Source organism: Protopterus annectens, chromosome 2.part0, assembly GCF_019279795.1.
Source record: "Protopterus annectens isolate FY-2018-M chromosome 2.part0, PAN1.0, whole genome shotgun sequence".
Classification (NCBI taxonomy): domain Eukaryota; kingdom Metazoa; phylum Chordata; order Ceratodontiformes; family Protopteridae; genus Protopterus; species Protopterus annectens.
The window spans coordinates 686636013-686658979 of NC_056728.1; the positions used below are offsets into that span (position 1 = coordinate 686636013).

The 22967-nt window shown below is 38.7% G+C and overlaps 1 protein-coding gene across 2 annotated transcripts in view; it reads left to right on the forward strand.

The window, feature by feature from the left end:
* Positions 1-5525: 5525 nt before the first annotated feature.
* Positions 5526-22967, forward strand: part of SLC46A2 (solute carrier family 46 member 2) — a 226825-nt gene continuing 209383 nt past the window's right edge. For both annotated transcript variants that reach the window (XM_044061020.1, XM_044061021.1), the window contains exon 1: positions 5526-7058. In XM_044061020.1, the coding sequence (XP_043916955.1) occupies positions 5924-7058 (1135 nt within the window). In that variant the 5' untranslated portion in view covers positions 5526-5923. The remainder of the gene's footprint in view (positions 7059-22967) is intronic.

Below are 22967 nucleotides of genomic sequence, written 5' to 3' on the forward strand. Positions count from 1 at the left end.
ATTGGGATAGCAATGGCATCTGCTGTGAGTTTCAAGAAATAGTTGGGGAGTAGGTCAGCTGCTGTTGATGAGATTTTTAGTTTGGAGAGCATGCTTTTGATTGAAGTGGTGGAAACTGTTTTGAGGGTAAAGCTTGTATTAGTGTTATTTTTGTTGGGGGGATAGTGAGGTTGGAACTGTCCTGTGATACTAAGAGTTCACAAAATGGGAGTTGAATTGTGTTTCGATAGGAACTTTAGTGTCAGGGGTGGTTGGTTTGGGGGTAAACATTTGAGTGGGTTTTAGTAGCTGGTTTACTTTTTTCCAAAATTTTTGGGGGTTGTGTTGGTATTTAGTTTGTAATGTCATGCAATAGGATTTTTTGTCCAGCCTAATGCATTTTTTTGCATGGTTGCGCAGTTCTTGGTACTTAGGCTTTGTCTTTCTTTGTTTTTTTGATAGTAAAGGCAGGCAGTGTCTATGTACTTGAGGATTTGTTTGGTTTCTTTACTGAGCCAGGGGTTTGTAAAGGTTCTAACCTTGATTTTGCGCAATGGAGCGATAGTGTCTAGGTGTTGTAGAAATGTTTTTGTGTTTTTAATAGATTTATAGTTAGTGGTTTTGCATATGCTTGTTCTACTACGTATAAGGTATATTATGTTGTGGTCACTTAAGGTGTCTGGGAGACTGCCTGTGTGGGGGTACAATGAGGGGTTGTTAGTTAGGACCCAGTCAAGGATGGTTTTCATTTTAGATTTCTAATCCACTAACTTGCTGAAGTCACTTTAAGGAGCAATGAAATACACTTCATCCTATGTCAAATAACCAAGCTTTCCCTATATGTTAGTAAGAAAATGTGACATAACATGTTCCTTTCATTATGTAGCACTGGAATATATGTTTTAATAGTTAACATACATTAAAAGACAGACTATGTTAAATGGTAAACTTGCTGTAAACAAAGGTTTATGACTTTAGTATTACACATTCACCATGCGGAGCTTGTAAAAGTTTACACGACTTTACAAGTTCTTGAGCTTTGTAGGCTTGTCTCTGCAGTGTTATAAACTGGAAGAATCACTTGTTAAATCACAACTGGGAAAGTTCCTGAGAAAGTTTCTCTGAGAAAAAGGCAGTAAAATCAGCAAAAGGATGCAGATGAGATCCTGAGATGTTGAAACTGCAAGGCACCTTGACTTCAAGTTCAAGATCTTCAACTTCAGGCAAATATCTGTGAGATGTCCGGAAACTTTATAAACTTTACAAAGTAACAGTAGAAGGGTCAACCATCAAGCAGTTTTGGAAGGCTCTCTAGGTCTGTCAGACATTTGTGACTTACTCTGATGAGATGACTGCAAGAAAATATGCAAGTGATGGCCCTGCTGAAACCTTGCCCTTAGTGTTTGTTATGCATGTCTGGCAACTTGCAGTTTAAGCTCCAGTTATTGTTTCATGCATTATAATGATTGTCTCAGTGGACAGTGGACATTACTGGGCTACATAAACAGGTCACACTTCTGGAATTATTCACATCTGCAGTGGCACTCTGCTTACAGACTTCACTGAGGTATGAGTATGAGGCAAACATATTTAGGGTTTATCCATTAAAAAAGGGTTATGCAACATAACTTAGGCACTCTCATGTCTGACCTTGATTAATTTTTCAGATCAGTAAGCGTGAGTGACATGGGAATATAATAATAAGCTAAATAAAGCAAGCTTTGGAGACATGGATTGTTCAGTTGTCCACAGGCTTGTTTCAATTCACTAATGAGGCAAACAGTCAGAAAGCTTTGATGTCTCAAACTTTGCACTGCATGATTAGTTTGATAAGATATTTTGTGTTTTTGTTGCTGTTTTTTCAACTAAGAGGATGAGAGTTCTGCTGTGTCCTCAACCATATTTCACATGCCTGTGATCTTCAGGGATGTCCCTGATTATGGCTCAAAGTTTTGATCCGTCCCTCCTAATCCCTCATCAGAATGGTTTGGGGAGAAAATGTGGTGGACTTCACTTAAGTAATGACAATAATCAGAGTTATAGACTTTTTTTGCCTCATGAAATCATGCATCTCAAATGTCTAGATTTTTACCTCATCATACCAGTTGTACAGATTTTGGCAGAATGTCCAGCTTTTTGCCTCATATTTTGTCCTGTTCCTCAAAAAAATTTGATTTTCTGAGTTTCTGTTGCAAATCTGTGAGGACTGGATGCAGTTTCAGCCTTCATATCCTTAAGAAAAAGTATGGTGAAACAAAACCTTTTATTCTAGCAAATCTCTAAGTTTATAAGCGAGATATTTAAATGTTGTCCCTGTTTTTGAGATTTGCCCCCCCCCCCCATTATTTTTCAGCTTTGTTCAGATATTTTGTGCTAGGAGATTCCAAGCTATGTGCCACATATTCTTGGTCTGTACTTCATACAATTTGTGGCTTTCTGGCAAATCAAGGAGGGTTGCAGTTACTAAATAATGACATATATTTGAATTTCAGACTTCATATTCTTCAGATAATGCATGGTTCATAGGTTCATAGGTGTTTACTAGGCTAACGACCACAATGGCCTTTTTAGGCCTAGCCATGCATCCCAAATCTCTGACAAGTTCTAATACCCTTGATAAGCGTAAGCATGTGCCTGGGAGATAAACCTTTTACAGGTTGCCTGTGTCCATTAGAGACATGGGTGCTAAACCAGGGATGAACTTCCAGTTTCCCATCAAATTGTTCAAGTTACACTTGAATTGGGTTAGGGAGAAACTCTGCTCCACATAGATGGAGAGCCTGCTCCATAGATGGGATAGTTTCTGGGATATATACCTATCCCTCCAGCAGGTCCTATTTATATCACAGCATCACAGGCAAGGTTTAAGTCTTTAGAATGGGTAATTCTGGTGCTGCTTGTTTTGTGGATATGCAGGAGGTCCATCAAAGTGGGATCTGACAGTGCCCTGTATGCCAAGCATAGGTCTCCTGTATTCTTTTAGTGAGGAATCTCTGTGGGTGTTCCAATTGTTGAATATGCCTGGTTAGGTACATATCAAAGAGGGCACTGTACTCAATGATGGGACTGATGAATGCTGAATACAGTGGAACAAAGACTTCCTTGGACATAGGTGAAATACCTTTGTTTATAAGTTGGCAACATAGAATGATTTCCTCACCACTGTAGACACGTGATGGTCAAAGGCTAGATTACTATCTATGTGTATCCCTAAGTCCCTGACTACTGGGCCAACTCTAAGGGGTGTGTTGTCAATTTGATGGTTACCAGGGGTGGATGACTTACCAGAGGATACTATTATGCATTTCCTGCATTTAATTTTAGTCCATGGCTCTTGACACAAGTTGCTTGTCTGTGTCAGTCCCTCCTGGAGAACATTTGTGTCAGTGAGAGAGAGTCAATGACAGCTCCTAATTTGCAATCATCTGCAAATTTAGTCAGCCAGAGACTCACTGACATTGGCCTTGACTTCTGAGAAGTAAATGCCAAAAAGGAGCAGTCCAAGGACTGATCCCTGAGGGACTCAACTTGTAACTGACCTCATTGTAGAGGTGGACTCCCCAGTTCTAATTTCCAGAGTCCTGTCTGTGAGTCAGTTGCCTATCCACCGGGTGACATATGAGTTTGTATCTAACCTCTTGAGTTTGTCAGCAATGCCCGAGTGGGGTGGTAATACAAACGTGTTATTCTAGCAACTTTCTAAGTTTATAAGAGCAATATTTAAAATATGTTCCTATTTTGGGCCTTTGTCTGCCTATTATGTTAGGTTTTGCCTAGATTTCTTACTCTAGGAGTTGAAAGAGATGCAAGAAATGTATGTTAATTTTTTAATTTTCTTACTCTGCTTCACAAGTTAATAGTATTAATAGTTTAAAATGTCCCCTATTGTTCCTAATTATTTTTGGATTTGTTCCTGATTCTGAATATTTGAGGTTAGAGAGCTACCATTGTAACACCAAACATGTGATTGACTGCAACCCCATACAGTAGAGGAAGTGTGTCCTCAGGGATAAGGTTTCATTCTTCCAAACCCCATTATCACTCTTTTTTTTTCATCTGAACTATTGGCCCAAAACAGTGACACGGTTTTAATTTTATCACAACATAGCAAAAGTCTTTTTGTCTTTGTTAGACATACAAAAAGTGTGTTATTTTGGTCTTAAAAAGTCCATCTACCCCGCAGTTCCACTTAATATGTCATACATTCACTGTTAGGATTTTCAACTGATAGCTATTATAAATAGCGCAGAATCGTATAAAGGAACATACTGTAATCATTCCGTGACCTTCCCAGATGAGGATGAAGACGTTAAGCTGTTAGTGATTGCTCTATTTTTGCCTATTTATACCACGCCACACCATAAGACGTATTTGTGCCACATTTTGGAGGTGGAAGATTTGTTAGCTATGCTGTGGTCTGACCGTCTGGGGAAAAATAAAACCATATTAAAAAGAGATAATAACACAACAAACATTTCTATGACCTGGTCACCAGGTAATTAGAGTCCCTATATATGACTTTGTAAGTCTTCTGCTAACTCGCCATCAAAGATAAAAAAAAATAATACTGAGATAACCTATTTATTGCTACCTTACATGCTGTAGGTGGATTGGACACTCTAAAATTGGCCCTAGGTGTGAGCGCGTGCGTATGTGTGCCTTCTGTGGAAGGTTGGGCGCCGGGCTGGCAACTCGACACCGTAAAACTCCACTGCCAATCAGGAGCGGACAGGTGATCCGCTGTGGCGACCCCTAACCGGAAAAAAGCTGAAAGAATAAGATTGCCACCTTATACTCCAGTAAGTTTCCTTATCATGAGGCGACACTACTGAAAATAAGACGCTTCCCAGCAGGCCTGTGTTACCAAGGCAACAAGTGTCCGCACCTGGTACACACTTCATGTAAATTCAGGAGACAAAAGTAATCGCGGGTATCATACCTCTCAACCTTAGCACAAGAAATTGAACAATGTCATCAGTAATGGGGGGGGGGGGTGCAAAGGCCTAAAAATAGGGACACTTTTTTAAGTATTGCTTGTACAAACTTAGAAAATTGATAGAATTGTTTTTTTATTAGCGTTAATTTTCTGAACGGTATGAAGTCTGAAACAAATTTCTGTCATTTATTTCCTGACTTCAACCCTCAATGATTTGCCAGAAAACCAATTTTTTATGAGAAATGTACCCCAAAATATGAGGCAGATTTAATCCGGACATTCTGCGAAAATCTGTACATTTGAGAGGAATGGTACTCTGATGAAATTATTTAGTAATGTGAGCAGAACTGCCTACTTTCCAAATACTGACTTCTGTAATGCTTGATTCCAAGGGCGTAATCCTTTCAAAAAATGTAGTCATAAGGGGAGTTACCGTCAGACCAAAATCGCTCATACCTATGCACTTAGCAACACTTATTGACGTATGCTTTTAAAAGAAAACGTTGTCCTTCCAGTTCGTTTTCTGATGTGCATCCAATGACGTTTCACAACTGACTTATCAAATAAGCGAAATCAAGAAAGATACATTCAGGTGAAAAATATCCATGTTTATTTTACAAGAACAGCACTAAAGATGCTGTGTGCATTTCCGCATTTTTAGCTTTTACTTGCTAGCATGTCTAAAAAGCGTAAGTAGTTATTAACATAATGGATTGTAGGATGTCCTCAACAAGCAGCTCAAACTCGAGCTTGTAATATTTAAAAAAGATAACCTCCTTACACTAGAAAAGGGGAAGTTGTGTAGTTAGGAACAGAGTTTGATTACACTGCAATCGTCCTAGTTCTACATGCTTCTGTGAATCTGTTGTCTTTACTTGAAACTGGCTGTGTTTTGTATTTCCTCATTCTCCAGAAGGCGTTGTAGGTGTCTCTTATTCTCTTCAAAAAGCAGAATTCCAGCTCACACACAGCTTAATCACATCACAAAGCTGCACAGTGAAAACAGAAATGTTTGCAGCAGCAAGGACTTGGACTGAGCCAATTGTGGCTGGGGCACAGATTGCCAGTGCACTCTATGACACTGGACTCCTGATGGTGGTTAAGGATCACTGCAATATGACAAACTCATCTTCCTTACAGAACAATAGTGAGAATAGTGAAGAGGAACAGCAAAAACGTATTTCCAATTTCTACATGATCTACAACTTGGTGCTTGGTCTGACACCTCTGCTCTCTGCCTTTCTCATAGCTAGGCTTGGGGACAAGAAAAATAAAAAAATAACCATATGTGGACCCCTGGTAGGTTACTTAGTTTCTAGGTCACTACTACTGTTTGTGATTATGCTGAACTGGCCCATTGAAGTGATGTTTGGTGCTGCTGCCCTCAATGGTTTAACTGGTGGGTTTTCAACCTACTGGGCTGGGGTCATGGCATTGGCCTCAAAAGGTTCTTCAGAGCAGCGGAGGGCAGTACGTCTCAGTACAATTGAACTTACATATGGAGTGTCTGGCTTCATTGGAAGTATGGCATCAGGACACTTATTTGTCAAAGTAACAATTTATAAGCACTCGGGCAGTGTTTTGGCAATACTCAGCACTGTCTTATATGCTTTCTGTGTTTTTTACAGCTTGATTGTTCTTAAAGTTCCACAAGAGACAAACGAACCAATACTCCATGCACAAGATCCACCTCGTGGGAGAGTGAATCCAAATCTGCAGCATGAAAATAAAGCTCCCAATAATTTTCTGAGAAACAGTCAGTCAGAAAGGACCCCACTATTACATGGAAGAGAAGAAAATACATTGGCATCTGTTAATACTGAACCTGTTGAAAACGTGGTTGCTGTAGATAAAGCCATCATTTTTCTTTTGTTTGCTGCTGCAATCCTGTATGATTTAGCAGTTGCTGGAGGAGTTGACGTGCTGCCAATGTTTTTAATAAAAGAACCATTAAAATGGGGTCCAGAAGAAATAGGTTATGGTAATGCAACAGGATATGTGCTTTTTGTAACCAGCTTTCTGGGAGTTTACATTTTTTCCAAGTATTTAAGAGAATCTACAATGATAATGATCGGAATGTTGTCCTTTTCTGGTGGCATGCTAATAATGGCTTTTGTTCAGTGGACGTTCATGTACTATATTGGTGAGTAGCATCATATCTTAGCCACACTTACCTGCTTTCATTGCATGTATGAAAGGCTGGGTTTGACCATCTGAGTGGAGATGGTATAGAGTCAATAAACTGTAATTACTTGTTTTGTTTAATTAAATGATGTATATATACTTGTAATGAGTAACATATTATAACCTGATTTTTGTTGTTGATGATTATAGTGAAGTGTATCAAAAATGTTGCCAATTGAGATACCCTCTGATCATTTCTTTGTCACAGTTTCATTTAATTCATCAGGTTACCTATAGGAGCCTTGAAATATCACATAATACTTAGAGAATAGCTGTAGAGATTTACCCCTTGACAAGTCCATTGTTACTTGCACAGAAATAAGACAATTCTGTTTCTGCCACCAAATAACATCACTAGAAGCAAGCTGCTATAGCATACCTTGTTTGTCCTTGTCAAAACAAAAAAAGGAAAAGAAAAGAAAGCAAAAATAAAGTTCCATTAGTCTCTCTTCTTGTTTGATGGGTATAAATAAGCATGAAAATCAAAGTCACTTGGGGCACTAACCAGACTCTGATTATGTGATGTGCTCCTTAGAGATGAAAGCTTAAGTACCAATTTTTTTGCTGGAGCAGGGCTCCATTGTCCTTCCACTCAAAAAAGTTCACAACATATGTTTCAATAAAATCAAAAAGGATGTTACAAATGTTTTGAAAAGTACTAAGGGGTAAGTTTTAGTGCTATGAAGAAGTTATTCACATAAGTAGGCAGTGACTTTGCTGAACTGTATAAAACATATCAAATACATTGCTCTATTACACCCAACTTAGACTCTGTCCCATAGTATTAGCAGAAGGAGTTTCACAGTTCTTAAAGGGCTTTAGTGTCATTCTGCCATGCATTATTTGCCTAAAAGGTAGGAAGAATTAAGGGACTGATTTTCTACTGCACAGTGCAAAATGCATTTCTGTCCCAGCCCAGGTAAGTTTGGGGGCATTATACTTCCACCACTTCAGTGGGTTTCCAAATGTTTACATGTAATTGACCATTTATGAAGTAGAGTGTCCCAGAACACATTTCAGGGGCAAACTTACACAGGGTTTCACTGCTTTGAGTTGAGACAATAAACATTACTCTTTGATCGCAAGTAAAACTAGTGTGACCTTTTTACTTTTCTTAAGTGCATAAGGTTGGGATCCAACACACCAAAGCAAAATAATTACATATTGATACTTCGGTTCATATATGTTTGCTAGGCTAATGACTACAAGGGCCTTTTTAATCCTAGCCATGTATCCCAAATCTCTAACAAGTCCTTTACCCTTGATAAGTATAAGTAGGGACTTGGGAGATGAAACATATACAAGCAGGGGCCTGGGAGATAAACCATTTGCAAATTGCCTGTTTCCATTAGAGACATAGGTGCCAAACCATGGATGAATTTCCGGTTCCCCATCCAATTGTCCAATTTGCACTTGAATTGGGTTAGGGAGGAACAATAAATGGGGAGCTTGATCCAGGGAAGCTGTAGTCTCTGGGATACATACCTGTTTCTCCAGCTGGTCCTACTAATGTCACAGGCAATGTTTAAGTCTTTATAACAGGTAATTCTGGCACTGTTCGTTTTGCAGATATGCAGGAGTTCCACTGGGGTGGGGTCTGACTATGCCTTCTCCCCTCAGCAGCCTGTAGGAGATAGAATACGGGATTACGGCTATGAGGCAGTCTACACAGGACAAGTTACTTATGCTATGTATTCTTTTAGTAAGGAGCCTCTGTGGACTTTCCAGTTGTTGTGTGTGCCTGGTTAGGCATAGATACCAAAGGGGGGCATTGTACTCAATGACAGGTCTGATGATTGCTGAATACAGTGGAACAATGACCTCCTTGGACCTAGATACCACACCTTTGTTTATAAGCTGTTTTTTATTATTATTATTTTGTCTCCATTTTAATGGCTTGTTAGTTTTGAAAAGAGAAAAGAGGTGCAGTGAGAACATTAAGAGCAAGCAGATGTGAACACAGAGGCACCCATGACTCCACCTAGCTGCTGGAAGCATGGCTTTCAGTAAGCAGTTATTTTTTTTGGTGTTTAGGAAGACATACTAAAATGAGCATATATTTTTTGCATGCAGCTCAGACTGTTAGAATAAAACAATGACAGTGCAGAACAGCCAAGAGGAATATGTTTTGACAATGTATTAGAGCATGAGATACACATAATAACAAGACTGTATGAAAAGGCAGGAGGCAGCACTATCAATACAATAGCTACTAATGCAGCAGTGGAGAGCAATAAAATGATTTTATGTACATGTTTACATGTATTTGATAACCAGTGTATGTAAACTTGTCCACTGCAAACCCTTTTGGGTCAGAGAGTCAGTGGAACACTAAAGTACCCAGTGAACTAGCATATTGTTTTGAAATACAAAGTACCTGAGCAGTTACAGTAAACCCATATGGACATGGTTAGAGCGTACTTATTCCAGATATACAGTAATCAAAGGTCAGGATGAATCCCTAGGCTATAGAACTGTGGCATGTGAGCATTAATTACTGATACATGCTGCATGAAGACCAAAGGTGTTATACTGAGCTGATGTGTAAAACAACCAAATCTTGCAAGAAAAATCATCCCCATGTAAAAATAAATAACGCAATGTGAAATAATGACCAGTGACCACAGGATGCAAGTGAGTACCAGAGTGGGAAGATGAATGGCAAATACTGACAGTTATGAGGTGTACTTCAAGCAATATTTCACGAGTGAGACGGAATAATGGTGCCTTGAAATTCAATGGGAAAGACAGGTGTTACAATAATAAGGAAAGGTACCAGTGCTAATAGTGATTGTAATAGCAAACAGAAAAAATGAACAAAAGGAAACTCTACAACTAATATGGTTGGGAGGGGAAATAAAAATGATGTAGCAGTGGGAAGAACAGTATAAAGTGGAACACTATAGAAAAGAATGTGTGGCCATGCAAAAGTGAAGTAGAAAAGGGGGGGGGGTTCCAGCCAAAGTGTGCAAAGGATTGCACTTGCAAGTAAGATAAAAAGGGAACCAAAATAAACTGAAGTGGCAAACATTATTGGTGATGGTTTTCATGTTTCAATAAGAATTAAGAAAGAGGCCACAAAAGAAAAACAAATCATAAACTATAGGTGAAAATAGCTCTATTATCTATTCAGAATCAGGTAGATGAAGTATTTTTTTTAATAAAAGACAACATTAGTTTCCTAAGTTCTCTGTACTTACACATTTCTAATACTAAATCAAAAATCAATGAGGGCCTCAAATGTAATTCCAAGGCAGCTATGAAACCTAGCTATCTCAGTAAGAAAGATAGTCCGTCAAGAAAACATGAAGAGGATTAGGTTATCTAAATTAGGATTTGAAGCAAGTGTCTTTTGTCAGTGACATTTAGTATAAAGACTTATTTGAAGCTATAGCCGAAAAAGTCAAAGAAGTATAAAATATTAATTTGAAAGAACTCAAATAACTCATTATTAACTCATTATAGCATAGTGCACCTCCATTCATTTCTGCAGTTACATCCTACTGACATCTCTAAGCATCAAACAGTACTTGTTCATATTTGCATTCCTAATTCCAAACCATGCTACATACAGGGTATTAAAAGATTTCATCTTAAAGCTTATGCAGTGGCAAACACAACTGTACTGATACTGACATCTCTCTAATGCACACAAAGAGATGTTGAATATGATTTGCATACTATTCATTTGCATTGTAATAATTTTCATATTTCTTTAAGTATCTCAACAATTAAGTGAAACAGAACTATTTAGTCTCATATGAAAGCTCACAGCTATATGAAGAAAATGCTGCTGGCAGTATGTGTACTGCTTGAATGTTTACTGAGAAATAACAAGCTTCGTGAACTGTTTATACAACATTGAAAATTCATATTTATTATGTTCATTGTAGCCTATACAATCCAGTTTATGATCAGGAACTAAATGAATTAAACCACTGTAAAAGCTACTTTGTGGTGAATAGGTTGCCATGTATATTTTTTTAGTAACACCTATGATTCCAGAAATATGAGCATCTGTTTGAACTATGAGCAATAACGTCATTTTTATAAGGGTCAGGCCATGCCCATTAGAAGTTAGAGTACAAACTCAAAGGGAAAACAGAAGGAATAACAAAGTAACAAAAACATATGCAAAGAAAAGGGGGAAGTTGTATAGTACTAGTAATATTATTGTCAAAACTGGAGAACAGTAGGCTGAGCGTAACTCAAGTCTATGAATAGGAACCAGTCCAGTGTTCTCCTTTATCACTGAAGTAAGAAACTCTAATGTCTGGAATCATTCATTTCAATTATCCAGTATGTCCAAGATAGTATAGATTTTTGTTTCATATTTTTGATTATTCCCTTATAAAATTTGTGGTTTTCTGGCAAATCATTGAGGCTAGCTTGAAATCACAAAATAATTGCAGCTGTATGAATTGCAGACTTCCTATCCTATAGAAAATGCATGCTAATGCAAAACATGTTACGCCAGTAACTTTCCAATCTGGTAAGAGCAATATTTAAAATCTGCCCTTGATTTCAGACAGAATATTTGTGCTATGAGATTGAGAACTATGTCTGGCATCATCAACTGAGAGAATTACTCAGTAATTTGACTATAATCCATAGTGATTTACCAGTAGGGCAATATTGTAAGGCATAACTGGTGCAGTTGATAATGGATAACAAAGAACATTGGCTTTTAATAGTGTATCTGTGATCATGATTTAAATGTTATGACAGCAGCAAACATGTGCATAACTTCAGTTCTGTCATAACACTTCAACCATCATGCAAAGACACTATTTTAGTCCAGTGTTTTCCATTATCACCATATTATTTATGAAAAGCCAAAGTGGAAGTCCAGGGATAGAATATGGAATTGAGTTGATGGCATTATCCTCTGTTCTGTGTTCTGAAAGAACATATCTACTAGGGGCAATTTCTGCCTATAGGAAAAGGTATACATGCGACCACTATATCTTACTACAGTATAACAAAATCAAGAAACAACAACTGGTGTAAAACACTTCTGAATAGCAAAATCTGGTTAAGGAGATGAGTACATTGTGGATTTCCAAGATGGCTGCACACCGATTAACAGTATAACTTCAGCTCTCAGAAACTGAGAAAAGGAAGTTACATTGAATATATATATATATATATATAGAGAGAGAGAGAGAGAGGGAGATTTTTTGGGGAAAATTCAGTTACTGGCTAGTAAATATGTTGTCTGGATGCTAGCAAAGAAGAAAGTTGGAAAAACTGAAAGAAAAATCAACCAGAAAAGTTGAATAAAAAACACACTGTCTGTGAGGGATTCTGCCACTGTTCAGCAAAAAGCAGTTCAGGGTTCAGCGTTGGTTGAAGAGATGACTTCCAGTAATTTTGAGTAAAAAATAAACCAAATATTCTCAGAGGTGATTAAAATAAATGAAACATCGAAGGAATATATCAATTCAGACAACAAAAGGCCAGAAAAAAAAACAGAGGAAGCTTTAACTAGCCATTCAGATGAACTGATAAAACTGCAAAAATCAGAGGCTGACATGAAGAAAAAGCTGGCTGAATATGAGGTTTCTCAAGACGAATCATTTAAAAATAGTAGAGTTTGAAGACAGAGCATGCAGAGAAAACCTGGGATTTTCTGTTGTACCAGAGAAACTGAAAGGAACAGACTGTATTAATTTTATGAAAGCACAAATAAGCAACTGGACTGGTGTTCCACTGCAGAATTTGTTAATTGAAAGAGCACATCAGTTGTATGCTCCAAACCTAGCCATGAGAAATCAGCAAAGACCTTTATTAGTAAAGATGCAATCATACCAGCAGAAAGAGTTGATCTTGAAGAAATGATGGTAGAAGAGCAAAGTATTAAAAACTACAAACAGCAGATTGTTTGTAGAAAATAATTATTCACTGTACATCAGGCAGAAGAGAAGCAAATGCACCCCAGCAATCAGGCAATGTCGAGGGGCAGGTGTGAGATTCAAGCTGCTCTATCCAGCTGTCTTCAAAGTGTTTTTTTCCTGGAGGAACAAATAATTTTTTGACATAGAATGGGCTAAGGAGGAAATAAAAAAGTTTATCCAACAAAAAGTGAGCCAGCAAGCAGAAGGAGACTCTGCTTCTCATTCTTCTGATGGTAAGGTTCAGAGAAGAACTTTGCCATTGAAACCTTTCCAATGTTCCAAAGGAAAATGCTTGACAGAGAGAAACAATCAGCAGCACCTTGGACTTGAGCCAGAGTCTGGTGTTAGGAGATGGAAGTGAACAAAAGGAAGACTAGCAGCTCTGAAATTATTGAATAAATGGAAGACTATAATGCATCTTTGAAATTAGTGAATAAGTGAAAGACTATTAAGCATTTTATCACATTTGTAAAATATGGTTTTGCAAGAAAAAGTGGCTGAAAAACACTGGACTTTTGTTGACTTTGTTAAACTTGTGAATGGACTGTAAAGCATATACCCCACTTTATATCATTAATGTTTAGAAGGACACTAAAAGGGGGAAGCCAACTGTAAGTAAAATAGTTTTTTTTCTTACTCATATTTGTATAAAACATTTTATGATATACACTGCATGCTATATACAGTAAATTGTTCAAGTGACTGTTGTGTTTGTTAAATGTATTAAAGTAAACAAGTACTTTTTAGTTGTAAGAAATATAGGTTTTACAGTATAACAACAGAAAAGATGGACAAAAGCAACTTTAATGTTCTTATGGTGTGATCTTGGGCTGCTGCGGTGGGGTGTAAATATGCACTGATTATATTATATGTAGAATTAGGATATTTTCACTTTTTATTTTCCACTGGTGACTGTTTAGATCACTACCATTGATGGAAGCTGTAAACAGGTGCTTTTGTAAGCATGTAGGCTTTAAAAATACAACAGAATGATGAAAGCCATAAAATGCTAAGCTTCTTACAACTGCAAAGATATTAATTTGTTTGTGTTCCACTGGCAAATGTTCAGTGGAGTTGAGATGTCTGCAGCTGAGTGCAACTGTGCATTTGTTTCTGAGAGAAATTTACAAATACTCATTGCTAAGTACATTTCCATGGAGATGAGCTGTCTTCAGGTGTAAGCAGTCAATCCTGAGAATTCTGATTATTCTCTGTTGAGGGAATTGCAAAATGTAAAGGTACAATGGCAAGCAGTTCAGTGAAAATTCTGAATATTCTTTGCTGAGGAAATGCAAAATGTAAAGGTGCAATGGCAAGCAGTTCAGTGAAAAAAATAAGCTTGAAATTATGGGAATTGAATAAGAGGTAGCAAACTCCCTATCAACCTTAATACTTTAATGCAGTTAACAAAACTGTGCACAATTTTGTTTTATTTAAAGATAGCCAGTGCACTTTTTCTTAGTGCTAAAAGTCAATGATTTCTGAAAGCATGCAGGCTGTTTTTCATATCTGGGTGAGGAAGAAAGATAAGAAAAGAACAGATAGCAATCAGTGTAAGATTGTATGGGATTATGGGCCGTAGCATGCATTTTAGCACAGGTAACCTTAATTTTAGGTTAGATAAAGCATGTAGGTGCAGTCATAAATTTGGGGCAATTATTCTCTTCTGGAGGGTTAAATTTCATGTTTTGAAGATGTGCATAATTTTGTGTGTTTGTTCCAAGTTAATAGTGTATGGGGGTGTGTTGTATTTAGTTTTTTTTTTTCAGTTTTCATTAAAACAGAATGTCTTGGAAAATGTGACATAGGTTCAGCTGGAGATGAGAAGAAACAACTGTACAAAATATCAGCCTATATTAGTATATGCATATAACACAAAAGCAAGAAATACACATTAAATAAACTATTGTGTATAATATGTGGGAATAGTAGCCTTTTATCATGATGGCTATGCTGTCCATATTATCCTGGAATGTGAATGGCCTTACAACTACAGCTAAAAAGAAAAGAGTATTGAATTATATTAAGAAATTCAGAGTACAAATAGCAATGCTGCAGGAGAAACATTTGGAAAGAAATAAACATGTGAATTTGACAAAGAGAGGATTTCAGAATGGATATTCAGCAAAATATCAGGGCAGTGGAAAAGAAGAGTAATTATACTAATTGCTAGAGGGGCTCAAATAGTGATAGATGAAGGAAAAAGAGAAAACTGGTAGTTTTGTGGTAGTAAATGGCTGTTGGCAAGGGAGGAGAATTACAATGGCACGTATTTATATTCCACCGAAAACTGCTATTATGAAGCTTAAGAAACTTTGAGGAGAAATAATCAGCTTTCAGCAGGGAATGTTATTTATAGATGAGGAATGGAATTTGATTTGCAGTAGTGAGGATGTATCAGAGTGACCTATAAGGTGCAATATTAAAAAGAGGGTAGATTTCTGAAGAAATTTATTAAAATATTCGGTAGGGAAGATGTGAATTCGGTAGTAGGAATTCTAGCAGAATTTACATATTATTTTCCAATGTACAATAACTAGGCTTGACGAAGTATAAATTATATTTCACAGGAACATGTGCATTTTATTGAAATCTTTGACCCACATCCAATAACTACTTCTAATCATGCACCGATAAAAACTAAGATAAAACTGCAGTATAATGAAGTAAAAATAAAACACTGTGCTTTTCCACCTACTTGCTAAACAGAGATGAATTTAAGGAATGGGTAGTGGAAATTATTCAAGAGTTATTGGGGAAGATAGAAATATCTTCAGATGCTATACTAGTGACTGGAATAAAATGAAAATGGAGTTTAAAAATAGGAAATTACTTACAGGGGCTGACAAAGGTTAAAGTATTGCAGAATAAGTGGTATTGCACTGAACAAGAGGAGAAGAAAATGCAGAGTGCTAAACAGAAAATTAGAGAGTATTTGGATAATATGCATGAGTTTAGAAAGGTTGCAGTTAAGCAACTATTTTTGATAACAACCCCAGAGCACAAAAACTTTTAGCACAACTATTTAGGCAACAGAATTTTGAAAAGGTTCTTGCCAGACTTCAAGAACATGTGACAAGAAAAATAACCAGAGATCCTGTAGAGGTTTAAGAAATATTCTGGAATTTTATGTAAATTTGTATAAATCAGAGAAATGTGGAAATCATGAAAGAGTGCAAATGGAAATATTTATGGAAGACATGATTATGCCAAGGTTAGAGGTAAATGAGACTCAACAACTAACAGTTAAGATAGGAGATGATGAGACAAAAACAGTGATGTATAATTAATATTCAGGAAGGTCTCCAGAACAGATGGTATTTTGTGAAAGTTTGGGAATTAGGAGGGGAGAAAGTGATCTGGAAGATTTTGTTTAACAGTATTTTAAAATGTGGGGGGGGCACCAACATCTTGGAAGAATGTTGTGGTGGCTGTGTTACCCAAAGATGACAAATACCCTTCAGACACAGCTTTGTATAGACCCAATTCAATTTTAAACCACTATTATAAAGTGTTTATGTCTATACTAGCTAAACGACTGGCAAAGGTTTTGCCAAAATTGATAGATATGGACCAGTGTGTGGTTTTGTGGAGGGGAAGCAAACATTTGACAATATTAGTAGAACAATGATGATCAAGAGAGAAGCAGAATGTAAGAAAATACATCTGTTATTGATGGGTCTTGATGCAGAGAAAGTATTTGACAGAGTAAACTGGGATAGGTTCAAAGGTTCATAGGTTGGTACTAGGCTATCGGCCCTAGGGCCTGTACAAGCCTAGCCATAGCAATTCCCTGGCTATTTCTTCCCACACTATTTACTTCCCTTGACCCCTGTCTAGCAGGGTGACTGACATGATCCCCGAGGTGAATTTCCTTTCTCCCATCCAATCATCAAGGTTCCTTTTGAAGAGGGCCAAGGAGGCGCTCTGCTTGACATGTATGGGCAGTCTATTCCAGAGTCTGGGGAGTCTCTGGGTCAGAAACTTATCCCTCCAGCATGTTTTGTTTATTGTGATGACAAGGTTTAGATCCCTGGAGCATGTGGCTCTGAGGTGATTGGTATTTCTTTAAGTGTAGTGTGTCCAACAGCTCTGGGTTTGACATGGCCTTGTATGTTAAGCAGCGATTGCCTCTGAGTAGATGATATGCGACAGAGTACAGCTGGAGGTTTTTAAGGCGGTCAGCATAGGGCATCTGCTTTAGGCCAGTGATTCTTTTAGTGAGGTATTTCTGCATCCTTTCCAGTTGTTGCAGATGTCTTGAGAGGTACACACCAAATGGGGCGTTGTATTCTATAATGGGTCTAATGAGAGATGAGTACAGTGGGACAATGACCTCCTTTTTTCTTGATGAAAAGCCCTGAGTGATGAGGTGTGCCACATAGAAGGATTTCCTGACTGTTGTGGCGATGTGGTTATTGAAGGTGAGGCCACTGTCCAGCTGTGTTCCTAAGTCTCTTATCACACTTTCGGTGTTTAGTGTACTGTCACCTATGTGGTAATTCATGGGTACATGTTTTTTCCCAATGGGGATAACTATACATTTCTTGGCATTGAGCTTGAGCCCATGGCTCTGGCACCAAGCATCTGTTTCTGTACGTCCCTTTTGTAGAGCATCCACATCATTTGGGGATTCAATAATGGCTCCCAATTTGCAGTCATCTGCGAACTTTGTTAGCCAGAGTCCCTTAGTGTTGGCCTGTACTTCAGAGAAGTAGATGCCAAACAAGAGCAGTCCCAGGACTGAACCCTGAGGTACTCCACTTGTCACTTGTTTGGAGCTGGATTTGGAGCCAGCTACCTTTACAGTGTGGGTTCTGTCAGTAAGCCAGTTGGCAACCCATCGAGTGACATAGGGATTAATGCCCAGCATAGTAAGTTTATCTATGATTCCAGAGTGGGGGGTGGTGTCAGAGGCCTTGGTGAGGTCCAGATTGTCTGTGTGGACTGTACCCTCATCCACAGCTCTGGAGACTGATTCGAAGAAGTCAATCAGGTTAAGGAGACAAAATCGGCCCTTCACAAACCCAAACTTGAGTCCAGTGTTTGATGTTTGCCAATATCTTTGTTTATAAGTTTCATGATAATACGTTCCATGGCTTTGCAGTTCAGGCTCGTCAGACTGATGGGGCGGTAGTTCCTGGGAATCCAAGGTGGATCTCCCGTTGTGGAGTGGGATAACTGTAGCTGTGCACCACTCAGTGGACATGAAGCCTGAGGTGAGGGTATGATTAAACATGACACTTAGGTGAGGTGCCACTTCATTTTGTAGTTCATGTAGTACACAGCCCGGGATGTCATCTGGTCCCATGGATGCTGTATTCTTAGCTTTGGAGAGTGCGTTTTTTACCTGTGTGGCCATTATTACCGGTATTTGGCAATCTTCCTGTATTGAGATGGGCCGTTTAGGGGGTGAGAGGGGGGTGAAGTTGGCACTGAATCTATCTGCCAGGATATTGGCAATATCCTTGGGATCAGTATATTTAATGCCATTCTATTGTAGCTCAGAGCAGATCTGAGCATTGCCATTTAGATTCTTGACATAGTTATAGAATGCCTTGTGGTTTTCTTTGGAATCTTTGGCAATTTTATTTTCGTAACTAGCTTTGGAGGATTTTACAAAGGATCTCAGCTTCTTACTGAGGCTGGTAAGGGAATTTTTTGCATCATGGGATTTTCTTCTTTTCTGCAACAGTTTCTTCCTTTTGTTGTAAAGTTTGTTTATGGCAGGGGACCACCAGATTGACTTCCTTTTTTTGGAGGAGAGCATCTTGGTTCTATTTGGGATGGCACGATTCATGCATGAGTGGATGTGCTCGTACAGTGCCTTAGTGTAGAACTCAGCAGTCAAACTTTCAGTTCCCGTCTGCATGGGTGTCATGAAGTTTGTCACTTCTGACTTGAGTAGCATGAAGTTGGCTTTGGAGAAGTTTTTATATGGAGGTTTCCTTACTGGGGAGTGGGGGTGGGATGTGGATATTTAGGGTGATTAGTTTATGGTCTGACCTGAACAACTAGGGGGTTACCATAGGTGTGGAGTGTCGATTTCCCATGTTGGTAATGACCAGGTCTAGGATATTGGAGCCCCTGGTGGGACTATGGATTAGTTGATCCAGGGCATTGGAATTTATGAATTCCAAGAACCGTTGGGCAAAGGTGTTGGTACACGAGTAGTTTTCCCAGTTAATGGCAGGGTAGTTGAAATCCCTCAGTATTAGGGTGTTTGGTTGTATCTTAATATTTTCCAGTATATTTAGAAAGGTGTAGTGAGAATCTTGAGGCATGGTGGGGGATCTGTAGCCAGCTACAATTTGGATTGCAGTCTTACCTAGTGTTAGTTACACCTGGAAAATTTCAGACGCATTGTGTTGGGCAACTAGCCTGATGGTGTGAATATCCTTGGTGAATATGGACACTCCTCCACCTTTAGTGTTTTGATCCTGGTTTGGTGGCCGAAAAGTGTAGTAAGAGTTGTAGCCTGGTATTGCAGGGGTGCTCTCTGGAGCCTTGAACCAGGTCTGAGTTATTGCACAGATATCGATGTTCTCCATTTTTAGGAGTGCCTTGAGAGTGTGCATTTTGAAAATGTTTAGTCCTGTATATGGGTCAGGCATACTTTTATCAACCTGAGGAGAAATTGTGGACAATAATTAATAAAGAATTGAAGGAATTTATGTGGAAGGGAAGGAGGGCAAGTGTTAAGTGGGCTAAGCTGATCCTTCCAGTAGAACAAATTGGTTTAGGTTTACCTGATTTTGAAGGGATATTTTACAGGTAGACAGTTAAGGCTCATATACATAACACAAGCACAAGCTTATCATTCAAAGTGAAAGGGATGATGATGAAGCAGAGAGGAAGCTCAATAAATAGAGAGAGTTGGATTTTGGATGCAGATGCTTAAAGAGAATAATAACACTCTTACAGAATATTAAATTGATAAAGTAGCAGAAAGTGTGCAAAGAACTAATCCAATACGAAAATGGAGAAATGAGATTTTGCCAATAGGGATGACTGCAAGTAGGAGTACAGAAAATAGGCATGAGGGGGGCTTGAATTTACTGGAGAAACCTGTCAAAGGAACCAAGATATTGGAAGCAAATAACTCAAGCAGGATATGTAGTAGAGTGGTATGAGGACAAAAAGACATTTGGATTGCAGACCACAGACTGCCTTTCATGACCTCAGTGTATAGGCAAAGAGAAAGGGATAGAGAAATTTTAAGAGAAAGACTTGCTCTGATAGAGTTTCTAGTTGAATCTACAACAGAAGCAGCTGTTAAAAAAGAGATAATTAGTAGGGCATATAAAATATTGCATGATAACTATAAGAATCAATCAGAGGAGGTTAGAAAATACTGAGAATAGCGAATGGAAAAGCAGTTTACAAGAAAACAATGGGAAGACATACATATGGCTCCCAAGTATGCAACCAAGTCCAGAAGGTTTAGGATCTTTGTTTGGAATTACATTTTTATACCTGAAGCAGACTTCAAAATTTTCATCAGGTAGATAGCAAATGCTGAAGGTGTGATAGAAAGGAAAGAGGTAACTGGGACCATATGCTTTAGGGTTGCAATGGGTTGCCAGATTTTTTAAATTCTGTGCAGTGTACTTTGTTAGAAATATTGAGTGAGCAAATGACTGTAAGTAAGAAAATTATTCTTTTCAGCTGGGAGCATTTCTTGTTCCTAGCAAATACAGGGAAGGTTAAGAGTTGTATGACATGTAGTTACTCATTGCTTTATATGGTGTAGGCAGCAAAGATCAGGACTCATTCCTTAATTGGTCAGCATGTTGACTGTTAAAAATGGGAGTCTGCATGTCCTCCCTGTATTTGTGTAGGTTTCCTCCGGGTGCTCTGGTTTCCTCCCACATTCCCAAGGTATACTGCAGGTGGATTAGACATTCTAAATTGGTCCTAGGTGTGAGTGTGTGTATGTGTGCCTTCTGAGGAAGGTTGAGCACTGGGCTGGCAACTCAACACCGTGAAACTCTACTGCCACTTGTTCTGCGGACTGATGATCCACTATGGCGACCCTTAATGGAGCAGCCTAAAGGAGAAGAAGAAGATGACACAGGTGGACAGTAGTCTCTCCTTTGATAATCACATTGCCGCAGTGGTCAGGAAATCCTTCAATGTGGCTCACCTCATCAGAAAAGGTTTCTCATCCAGAAAAAAAGAGGTCATTGTTCCTCTCAACTCATCACTCATTAGACCTATTGTAGAGTACAACGCCCCTTTTGGTATGTACCTCACAAGATATCTACAACAACTGGAAAGGCCACAGAAATACCTCACAAAGAGGATTACTGGCTTCAAACAGATGCCCTACGCAGACCATCTCAAAAAACTCCAGCTTTACTCCGTCGCCTATCGCCTACTCAGAGGCGATCTCTGCCTAACATACAAAGCTATGTCAAACACAGAGCTGTTAGACATGCTCCACTTAAAGAAATCCCAGACCCTCCAAGATACATGCTCTAGGGACCTAAACCTTGTCACCACAATAAACAGAACATGCTGGAGGGACTACCTATCTATGTCAGACAAAACTCCTCATTAGCACTCTTCAAGAAAAATCTTGATGATTGGATGGGAGATAGGAAATTCACCCCGGGGATCACTTCTGTCGCTCTGCTCGACAGGGGCACAAGAAAATAATTTTCTTGGGTGGTGAAAGCCAGGGTACATTTTTGGCTAGGCTTATATAGGCCCTAGGGCCAATAGCCTAGTACCTACCTATGAACCTATAAAATGGAAAAGCAAAGTATAAACATGAGGTTTGTCATTACTGCACTGTGAAAGCAGAGGGAGAACTAACTCAAAGCCGGTAAACAGTATGGAAGTGTGCTCTTTTTTATATTGTGAATTTTTTACTGTCTGTTTTATGGTATGCAGTCGACTGCTCCAACTATACTCTGTCACATATCGTCTACTCAGAGGTGATCTCTGCTTAACATACAAGGCCATGTCACACCCAGAGCTGTTGGACCTGCTACACTTAAAGAAATCCCAATCCCTCAGAGCCACACACTCCAGGGATCTAAGCCTTGTCATCACAATGAACAACACATGCTGGAGGGATAGGTTCCTGACCCAGAGACTCCCCAGACTCTGGAATAGACGCCTATACATGTCAAGCAGAGTGCCTCTTTGGCCCTCTTCAAAAGGAACCTTGACGATTGGATAGGAGATAGGAAATTCACCCCAGGGATCACATCAGTCACCCTGCTAGACAGGGGTTCAGGGAAGTAAATATTGTGGGAAGAAATAGCCAGGGAATTGTTATGGCTAGGCTTGCATAGGCCCTAAGGCCAATAGCCTAGTACCAACCTATGAACCTATTGGTGTGGTAACATTATGGTCTAGTTATTTTTATCCTCACCTAAATGCACGATGTGAAAAGTCTGCAGCTACATGATACTGCCTTTTCCATCAAGCTTTGTGATAAAAACAGTATAAATGTTTCTTTAAGATATTTGTACAGAAGGGCAATGCCTTCCTGCATCCCATGATATGTATATGGAGACTGCCTCCAACTGGCATCTCTAAATATACTAGCCCCAAAGTCACACCAAATTGGTGAGAAAATAAATATATTTATTCCTTTGTTCCCAAAGTAGTACAACCTCAGAAGTAGTATGTTAAAAGACTGAGGGCATATGTGGCAGACCCACCACATAACATGGTACATGGGGGCAGAACCCCCCTGCTAGAAACATGTATTTTATATTACTATTGATAATATTTACAGAACAGTATACTAGGAGATAATAAAATTGTCTGCAGGAGAACCTTTGCTCATTTAATGCCTGATCCCATTCCCCGGTCTGGCTGCCCTCAAATCTAAGTTGAGAAGAAAAAATAAGGTTCATTGCTTGATGTCCTCCTTAATATAAACATTTGTGTTTTAGACGTTGTATCTCTCAGAATTCATGGCAACAGAAAACCTGGTATTCTAACAATTCTCT